This window comes from Micromesistius poutassou (genome assembly GCF_964030765.1).
Source record: "Micromesistius poutassou genome assembly, chromosome: 24".
Taxonomy (NCBI): Eukaryota; Metazoa; Chordata; class Actinopteri; order Gadiformes; family Gadidae; genus Micromesistius; species Micromesistius poutassou.
In genome coordinates, this window is record NC_140294.1 from 156,848 (window position 1) to 167,150 (window position 10,303).

Below are 10,303 nucleotides of genomic sequence, written 5' to 3' on the forward strand. Positions count from 1 at the left end.
GGTCATCATGTAGAAACGTATTCCAAAGACTTGCGAGTGGAAAAGTACTGGATACCCCTCGTATCGACCCACCCACCCGCACGGGCTACATTCCGTTAGGCATACAAATATTAACGTCAGTCCATCCCTCTAGTGGTGGGCGGGTCCCCGCTCAACGCCCCGCCCACTTGTCCTTTACGCTCCCAAGATCAAGTAGCGACTCATCAATCAGCCAAACACGGTAAAGAGTAACAAATTGTTTTTATTGCAAAAAAAAAAAAACTAATAACAAAAAGAGGAAACGACACAAGCTGGTCCTTAAAAAAAAGAAAACGAATCACAAAACATTTTCAACGTTTAATACACCTCCCGGGCGGGGGCGGGGCTGGGCTGGAGGGGGGCGTGGTTAGAATCTCCCGGAGCGTTCCCGGTCTCTGGAGCGCCGTCGCTCGCGGTCACGGCCGCCGTCGCGCCCGCCATCGCGCCCACCGTCACGCCCGCCGTCCCGGCCGCCTCCGCCGCCGCCGCCGCCTCCACCGCCGCCGCCGCCGCCGCCGCCGCCGCGACCGCGCTCCTTGGAGCGAGAACGGCGCTCACGGGAACGCGAACGGTGCCTGGGGAAGGAGCAGAGCACAGGTCAAAGGTCAGAGCTTTAGTATGCAGGAAAGCTTCTAGATATCTAAAGCCATGGATCTAGAGCCCTGTCACACGGCCAGTCTTGAGCTTCTAGATATCTAAAGCCATGGATCTAGAGCCCTGTCACACGGCCAGTCTTGAGCTTCTAGATATCTAAAGCCATGGATCTAGAGCCCTGTCGCACGGCCCAGTCTTCAGCTTCTAGATATCTAAAGCCATGGATCTAGAGCCCTGTCGCACGGCCCAGTCTTCAGCTTCTAGATATCTAAAGCCATGGATCTAGAGCCCTGTCGCACGGCCCAGTCTTCAGCTTCTAGATATCTAAAGCCATGGATCTAGAGCCCTGTCACACGGCCAGTCTTTAGCTTCTAGATGACATGGCTCTAGAGCTTCCTGCTGGGAGCGTTACCGTTTCCTGCGGCGTCCGTACAGCTCCCTCCTCAGCTCTCTGGAGATCGGCTTCAGGTGCATGAAGTTACAGAAGCCCCCTCGTGTACACTCCCTGTAAGACATGACACAGACAGGAGGGTGAGACGGGTGGGAGGGTGAGACGGGCGGGAGGGTGAGACGGGCGGGAGGGTGAGACGGGCAGAAGGGTGAGACTGGTAGGAGAGTGAGACAGATATGAGAGCGAGACAGATATGAGTGATAGTGGTAAGAGAGTGAGACGGTAGGAGAGAGAGACAGTTGGAGGGGATGAGAGGGTGAGACAGGCAGGGGTGACAGGTGGGAGGATGACACAGGCGGGGAGAGAGCAAGACAGGCGGGGGGAGTGAGACAGGTGGGGGTGAGAGTGAGACAGGTGGGGGTGAGAGTGAGACAGGTGGTGGAAGAGGGTGAGACAGAAAGACGGGGGAGTGAGACAGGCAGGGGGGAGAGAGCGAGACGGGGGGGGAAGAGAGTGAGACAGGCGGGAGAAGAGAGTGAGACAGGCGGGGGAAGAGAGTGAGACAGACACGGGGGGAGAGGGGTACCTACCCCATCTCGTACTGGCGGCAGCAGGCCTCTCTGAAGTCGGTGACGGGGGACAGCTCTGCGTGGACGGCCTGGGCGTTGAACCAGCGGTTGTTCAGGTCCATCACCGCCTTCTCAGCGTCCTCCTCACGGCGGAACTACACACGGGACACACGGTACCACGCGTTACACACGAGGACACGCACACACACAAACTCACACCGAGGACACGTACAGCTAGGACACGTACACACACACACAGCGAGGACACAAACCAAGCACACACACAGCAAGGACACACCGCGTGTTGTACCCCATGTTATTATCTGAGGATACATACCGCGTGTTGTACCCCATGTTATTATCTGAGGATACATACCGCGTGTTGTACCCCATGTTATTATCTGAGGATACATACTGCGTGTTGTACCACATGTTATTATCTGAGGATACATGCTGCGTGTTGTACCACATGTTATTATCTGAGGATACATACTGCGTGTTGTACCACATGTTATTATCTGAGGATACATACTGCGTGTTGTACCACATGTTATTATCTGAGGATACATACTGCGTGTTGTACCACATGTTATGACCGTATTAAAGATACACAGCATCGTATATATGTTATTAGGGGTCGACCGATATGGAATTTTTAGGGCCCGTACCGATTTTTTTTACATCAGCCTTTGCCGATGATGATACGCGATATAGATTTTCTTCTGATACTCAGATACCGATACTGCTTTTGCCCCCTCAATTTACATCATAAAAATGACACAATGATGTTAACAAGTGTTACAAGTCTCAATTTAAAAAAGGAACATTTATTGAACTGTCTGTAAATCATGCCGGGATAGAATATTGTAAAAAAATAAATAATAAAAATAAATAAAAATAATAATCGGTCAGTCATTACATGTTATACACTTCATATAGCTCAACACAACATGTTATACGGACCTTGACGTAGACGTTTCCCACCAAGTGGTCTCCGAGGTTGTCGCACACGTTCATCTCCTCCACCTCCCCGTACTTCTCCTCCATCTCAGCAAACACCTCCTAGAGAGAGAGAGAGAGAGAGAGAGAGAGAGAGAGAGAGAGAGAGAGAGAGAGAGAGAGAGAGAGAGAGAGAGAGAGAGAGAGAGAGAGAGAGAGAGAGAGCCACGAGGGGTGAGTCTAGTGCCGTCATCACGGAGAGACACTGACCAACAAAGACATACGTTACTCACCTCGAAGAACTGGTCGTAGTGCTCCTGCATCTCCACATCGCTGACGGCACCTGGGGGCGGGACCAGAGCTGGTGAACACACCCCTTTAGACAACACTCACTTCCTGTAGCCCTTTAAGCTTACTGGTCTGCCACTGGGGGGCGGGACCAGAGCTGGTGAACACACCCCTCTAAACACACTCACTTCCTGTAGCCCTTTAAGCTTACTGGTCTGCCACTGAGGGCGGGACAAGAGCTGGTGGCAATTCCCACTTAATTACCAACCAGTAGCAGAACAAAAACCAGCTGTTCCTTGTGTGGAGCTGTGTGAATCGGCGGTGGGACCACACTTTAAACAATGCCACCCGGTCATCACCGCTCCCATCTGGACTAGACCTGATCCTAGGTGGGGACCCCATGCTGGGACACATTGTCAGCAGACAGAGGAGACTCACAGTGCAGGCCGTCGGCAGACTGGGCCGAGTTCTGAGGGTTGCGGTAAATGTTCAGCAGGGCTATGGTCTGAAAAACAAAAGGCACACGTTAGTCATAGCAGGAGGGGGACCGGTGGTCTGCATAGGACCAGGACATGGACCAGGCCAAGAACTAGGACCAGACCTAAGACCAGACTTAAGACCAGGCCTAGGACCAGACCCAGGACCAGGCCTCGTCTAGGACCAGGACTGCAGCTAGCTTGTTGTGTGTGTACATGTCGAGGAGTGTGTACCTGGCTGAAGGTGGGTTTGGTGTGTGTTTTTGTCGAAGTATGTGGAGGTGTGTGTGTGTGTGTGTGTGTTGAGGTGTGTGTGTGTGTTGAGGTGTGTGTGTGTGTGTGTGTGTGTGTGTGTGTCGAGGTGTGTGTGCGTGTGTGTGTCAAGGTGTGTGTGTCGAGGTGTGTGTGCGTGTGTGTGTCAAGGTGTGTGTGCGTGTGTGTGTGTCAAGGTGTGTGTGCGTGTGTGTGTTTTTGTCGAGGTGTGTGTGTGTGTGTGTGTGTGTGTGTGTGTGTGTGTGTCGAGGTGTACCTGGCTGAAGGTGGGTTTGTTGTGGAGTCTGGAGCAGCGGTCTCCATGTCTACACGCTCCGATCTTAAAGTAGAACGAACAATTCACCCTAGAAAAAGAACATTGCATGAAGCGGACGTCTTCATCTCCAGAGACACCACTGGATGATTACACAACATGATGGACGACAATAATGGAGATTGGGACTAAAGTCACAACGCAATACAATGCCAACGAAACTGCGGTACACTAGTGCAGACCAGGCACAGTGCATCACCTCAATGTCGACTCAGGAAATAAAGAGTTCCCATTTACGACTAGTCTACACCTCCAGGGTGTGCGTCATTGTGACTGAAGCAGCGCCCCACCGGGCCGCGTTCTGCTGCCCCCCACCGGGCCGCGTTCTGCTCCCCCCGCACTGGGCAGCACTACGACCCCCTGCGGGCAATACTACACCCCCCGGCGGCCACCGGGCCGCACTACGCCCCCCGGCGGCCATCGGCCGCACTGCACCCCCGCAGCGGTAGCACTGGACCAGGTTAGCCACCAAGCTAATAGCGACGGGAGGCTCCCCGCATTACGCGGGAATCGAATCAGAATCAAACATCAGAACGCAGCAGCTGATGACCCGGAGACGGACGGACGGGCGAACCGGGAGAGCGCGGAGCCGCCGGCCCTTCATGCGGTTCATTCAGCGCGTTAGCCCGCTAGGCTAGGCTAGGCTAGGCTAGCCCCGCAGCAGCGCTGCACGGGACACCCAGCGCAGCCCCGCAGTCGCGGGGCCGCGCTGGGTCTCCCTTGCAGCGCTGCTGCGGGGCGGCCGGTGGCCGGGCACCGGGCGGGCTGCAGCGGAGCCCCACAGCCACATTAAAACACTAAAATACAACTTACTTGTCTTTCTCTGTCCCGAAAATGGACGCCAGGTATTCCGCCATTTTCCTCTCGTTGGGGGGGGCGGGGCGTGGTGTTACGTCATATGTATGCGACAAGCCTTGTGTGGCGCGGTTATTAAAAAAAAAGGAAAATAAATATATATACAATTTTATATTTAGTGTATATATATATAATTTTATAATTTTATCTTTTTAAACGTTATCCAGACAGATAATTAATTGCACAAACACGTTTTAAGAAAAGGAAAAAGAAATGGGCATAGCATACGGTCCCGTCATTTCCCGTGCAGCAGTGTCCCCGGTGACGCAGACACGCTGGTGACGCAGACACGCTGGTGACGCTCACCCCCTGCCCCTCCCACTGAGAGCTGTGGGAGGGGCAGGGGGAATATCTATAACCATGTTAATAATAGCAATCAATTAAACAATTAATACTAAACAAGGTGTGTGACACACACACACACACACACACACACACACACACACACACACACACACACACACACACACACAGACAGACAGACAGACAGACAGACAGACAGACAGACAGACAGACGCACACACACACACACACACACACACACACACACACACACACACACACACACACACACACACACACACATAGACACACCAAACTGTTGGAAGGGGAAGTACTTGAGGAACCAAGAAAGTGTGTGTGTGTGAGAGAGAGAGAGAGAGAGAGAGAGAGAGAGAGAGAGAGAGAGAGAGAGACATTAAGGGCTGAACAAATAAAATTTAATTGAAATTGAGAGAGAGACACAGAGACACAGAGAGAGAGAGAGAGAGACAGAGAGAGAGAGAGAGAGAGACAGCGAGAGAGTGGGACAGCAAGAGAGTAGGAGGAAGGTGAAGAGGTTTTCTCTCTGTGAGGAGCAAGCTGTGAGTGTCTAGTCTGAGGGGGTCTGTGTCTGAGGGGGTCTGGTCTGGGTGGTCTGGTCTGGGGGGGTCTGGTCTCAGGAGAGGGTCTGGTCTGGGGGGTCTGGTCTCAGGAGAGGGTCTGGTCTGGGGGGTCTGGTCTCAGGAGCCACCATGAGGTCCAGCACATGGCTGCTCTCCCTGCTCCTTCTCTGCTCTTCCAACAGCGGTAGGTTGATCCTCCACACACTCTGGTTCTGCTCTCCGCTGGTTCTGCTCTCCGCTGGTTCTGCTCTCCACTGGTTCTGCTCTCCGCTGGTTCTGCTCTCAGCTGGTTCTGCTCTCCGCTGGTTCTGATCTCCGCTGGTTCTGCTCTCAGCTGGTTCTGCTCTCTGCTGGTTCTGCCCTCCGCTGGTCCTTCTTGGTTTCGTTCTTTTAGTGGAATCACATTTAGGCTCATTCTATCAGCTCCATTCTGTCCAGTTGATTTCGGTCCTGATGAATTCATATGAATTTCATATTAATTCTGTTCAGTTTAATTCATTTGGTTTAATTATTTTAGTTGAATTAGATTCAGTTGAATTCTTTCAGTTGCGTAGTTGAATCCAGTTTGGTTGAATTAATATCAGTTTATTCGTTTCAGTTAGAATTCAGTTCAGTGTTTTAGTTTCATGCTGTTATTCCTCTGTCATGCATTGCGTTTCCGGTTGTTTTGTTATGAACATTTAATATATGAATCTGTGAAATGGTGCAACCATGAAATTCACAGTAGACACCATTTGTGTTATATCAATTGTTATTTATTATGTATACATACTGTGCATGTATTACTTTTGTAATCAAATCTTTTTTATACACAATATAGTAATATCTTCGTCGCGTGTGATCGTCATATACAGTACTATGTTACAGCAGAACCTCTGGTCCAGCAGTCCTACTGGGTTACAGCAGAACCTCTGGTCCAGCAGTCCTACTGTGTTACAGCAGAACCTCTGGTCCAGCAGTTCTACTGTGTTACAGAACCTCTGGTCCAGCAGTCCTACTGGGTTATAGAACCTCTGGTCCAGCAGTCCTATTGGGTTATATAACCTCTGGTCCAGCAGTCCTACTGGGTTGTATAACCACTGGTCTAGCAGTCCTACTGGTTATAGAACCTCTGGTCCAGCAGTCATACTGTGTCATAGAACCTCTGGTCCAGCAGTCCTACTGGGTCATAGAACCTCTGGTCCAGCAGTCCTACTGGTTATAGAACCTCTGGTCCAGCAGTCCTACTGGTTATAGAACCTCTGGTCCAGCAGTCCTACTCTGTGCCAACAGATCTCCACCTTCAGTAACATGATTGCTCCAAATAAATAAGAAGCAAAGGCAAGTGAACCACGTGGATCAGACGGATGCGAGCTTGTCTTCCATCTGTGAGACTAAACCCACACAGAGGTCCTTTCATATCCCGCCTCTGTTTCTCCATGCAGGTGCGAGCAAAGACAACTGTTCGGAAGAGATTACAGTGCGCAGCAACCAGGTGAAGGTGGCTCAGCTCGGACAGACGCTGGAGGTCCCGTGTCCCGTCAGCTTCTGTTCAGAGCCACCGCCCTTGGTCTGGTGGGTCAAATATACAAACGGGTCGGACAGGCTGTCCAGCTCGGAGAGCAGGTGGGAGGGCCTGTCGCAGGGCTCCGGTTTCTACAAAGGTGTCTCCTACCTCACCTTCCCTTCTCTGTTCCTCCACCACTCTGGGGAATACAGATGTGAAACCAACTTCACCAAAGGCCATTTCATCAACATCACTGTCACAGGTTCAGACACACACACACACACACACACACACACACACACACGGATGCACGCACGCACGCACGCACGCACGCACGCACGCACGCACGCACGCACGCACGCACGCACGCACGCACACACACACACACACACACACACAGATTTATACACACTTCTTCATTTATAGATCTTTAATGTTCGTGTTCTACAGGAAGTGCAGAGGTTTCTGTTGAAGACGAGAAAAAGGAAAACGGCCGTACGTTGAAGGGCTTGTGTCCTACTACTCCTACTATAATATATATAATACTGCAGTGCATTGACTACAGTACAACATATACCACAGTACAACATCTACTACAGTACAACATATACTACAGTAAAACAACATCTACTACAGTACAACATCTGATAGAGTAAAACAGCATTAACTACAGTACAACATCTACCATTTCATCAACATCACAAGTCACAAGTGTGTCACAAGTTCAGACACACACACACACACACACACACACACACATTTATACACACTTCTTCATTTGTAGATCTTTAATGTTCGTGTTCTGCAGGAAGCGCAGAGGTTTCTGTTTCTGAAGACGAGAAAAAGGAAAACGACCGTACGTTGAAGGGCTTGTATCCTACTACTCCTACTATAATATATATATAATAACTACTATAATAATACATCTACTACAGTACAACATCATCTACTACAGTACATCATCTACTACAGTACAACATCATCTACTACAGTACAACATCATCTACTACAGTACAACATCTACTACAGTAAAACAACATCTACTACAGTACAACATCTACTACAGTACAACATCATCTACTACAGTACAACATCATCTACTACAGTACATCATCTACTACAGTACAACATCATCTACTACCATACAACAACATTTACTACAGTACAATCTCATTGACTACAGTACAATTGTTAGTACAATTGTTATTGATTACGGTATCATGCCATTGATTACGGTATCATCTCATTGATTACGGTGCCATGTGATTGATTACGGTGCCATGTGATTGATTACGGTATCATCTCATTGATTACGGTGCCATGTGATTGATTACGGTGCCATGTGATTGATTACGGTATCATCTCATTGATTACGGTGCCATGTGATTGATTACGGTATCATCTCGTTGACTGTTTCCAGAGCGGCGTGCAGAGCTCTCGGGTCTGGACCAGCTGTGGCCCTACCTGTGGGCCTCGGGGGGGGTCCTCCTGTGTGTGGTGGTGGTGGTCTCTCTGTCGGTGGTGTCCCTGCAGCGCTGCCCAGGTCAGACTGCTCTCCACTCTGTGCTGTGTCGACGTCAGGCTCAACGTTAAACTGACCACGCTCTGTTCTTTATGCAGGACGCCCCGGAACTACGGTGGAGTATAAGGTAAGAGCGGAGAGCATCTGTCACAAGAGGGATGGATGATCCACGACAAAGGACTGTAGCTGTGATAGAGGACAGACTGTAGCTGTGATAGAGGACAGACTGTAGCTGTGATAAAGGACAGACTGTGATAAAGGACAGACTGTAGCTGTGATAAAGGACAGACTGTAGCTGTGATGAACAGACTGTAGCTGTGATGGACAGACTGTAGCTGTGATAGAGGACAGACTGTAGCTGTGATAGAGGACAGACTGTAGCTGTGATAGAGGACAGACTGTGGCTGTGATAGAGGACAGACTGTAGCTGTGATAGAGGACAGACTGTAGCTGTGATAAAAGACAGACTGTAGCTGTGATAAAGGACAGACTGTGATAAAGGACAGACTGTAGCTGTGATAAAGGACAGACAGTGATAAAGGACAGACTGTAGCTGTGATAGAGGACAGACTGTAGCTGTGATAAAGGACAGACTGTGATAAAGGACAGACTGTAGCTGTGATAGAGGACAGACTGTAGCTGTGATAGAGGACAGACTGTAGCTGTGATAGAGGACAGACAGTGATAAAGGACAGACTGTAGCTGTGATAAAGGACAGACTGTGATAGAGGACAGACTGTAGCTGTGATAGAGGACAGACTGTAGCTGTGATAGAGGACAGCGTGTCATGTGATCAGGACAGCTGGTCATGTGATCACTACAGCGTGTCATGTGATTAGGACAGCGTGTCATGTGATTAGGACAGCGTGTCATGTGATCAGGACAGTGTGTCATGTGATAGAGGACAGTGTGTCATGTGATCAGGACAGCGTGTCATGTGATTGTTGACAGAACACAGTGATGCCGATGACTCAGCATGCATCGGCGCACTCTAACCCTGGACAAGCCCCTCCCAGTGACACTCCCCTCGGCTGTCGCTATGGCAACCGAGGGGAGGAAGAGGAGGAGGAGGAGGAGGAGGCGGACCAGTCTATTTGGTACGCGGCCCTGAATCATAACGCGATGCCGGTGGCTCCCAAGGTGCGCCGTGGAGATAGCGTGCGGGACACCGAGTACGCAGCCATCCAACTAGCGTAGCGCTAGAGCTAGCACAGGGTTCAACGCCCCTTAACTGTGGTATAATGAGAACATACCACAGCCTGTCGTGATCTATTGCTTACATATAGGATAAATGTATATATATTTCAGTAGTATGTATGACGTGTAAAAGATGATTACATATGTCAATGAACGTATACTAATGTTAATGAATACTCATAATGTAATTTAGTTGATTAAAGTGTACATATATAATTAGAATTAACATGCATCATTTGCAGGTATATGTAAATTATTATTATATATCAACATTCACACTGTACATGTAAATTATTGTATATGTAAATTATAAAAATATATACATTCAAGCTATACTTGTAAACTATTGTATATTAATATGATACATTATGATTATATACTTAAATAATTACGAATAATTACAATAATTACAAATGTAAATTAATACCATATACTGTATGTGAATGATGACAATATGTTAATTAATACTGTACATATATGTAATTATATTTTTTAACA

The 10,303-nt window shown here is 49.1% G+C and overlaps 2 protein-coding genes across 3 annotated transcripts; one reads left to right on the forward strand and one right to left on the reverse strand.

Annotated features, from left to right (window-relative positions):
- Window positions 1–223: 223 nt before the first annotated feature.
- On the reverse strand, window positions 224–4,744 carry LOC311369629 (splicing factor U2AF 35 kDa subunit-like). The gene is made up of 8 exons (XM_084487851.1): window positions 4,675–4,744; window positions 3,805–3,892; window positions 3,238–3,304; window positions 2,805–2,854; window positions 2,536–2,634; window positions 1,594–1,727; window positions 1,025–1,117; window positions 224–593 (listed from the first exon to the last, which is right to left on the reverse strand). The coding sequence occupies exons 1-8, from the start codon at window positions 4,716–4,718 to the stop codon at window positions 386–388; spliced, it is 783 nt and encodes a 260-aa protein (XP_084343977.1). The 5' UTR covers window positions 4,719–4,744; the 3' UTR covers window positions 224–385.
- An 874-nt stretch (window positions 4,745–5,618) lies between these two features.
- Window positions 5,619–10,090, forward strand: btla (B and T lymphocyte associated). Of its 2 annotated transcripts, XM_084487849.1 has the most exons (6): window positions 5,619–5,784; window positions 7,025–7,348; window positions 7,895–7,942; window positions 8,507–8,629; window positions 8,707–8,735; window positions 9,560–10,090. In XM_084487849.1, the coding sequence occupies exons 1-6, from the start codon at window positions 5,730–5,732 to the stop codon at window positions 9,803–9,805; spliced, it is 825 nt and encodes a 274-aa protein (XP_084343975.1). In that variant the 5' UTR covers window positions 5,619–5,729; the 3' UTR covers window positions 9,806–10,090. The 2 variants fall into 2 exon arrangements, with proteins under 2 accessions (XP_084343975.1, XP_084343976.1); XM_084487850.1 differs by lacking the exon at window positions 7,895–7,942.
- Window positions 10,091–10,303: the final 213 nt, after the last annotated feature.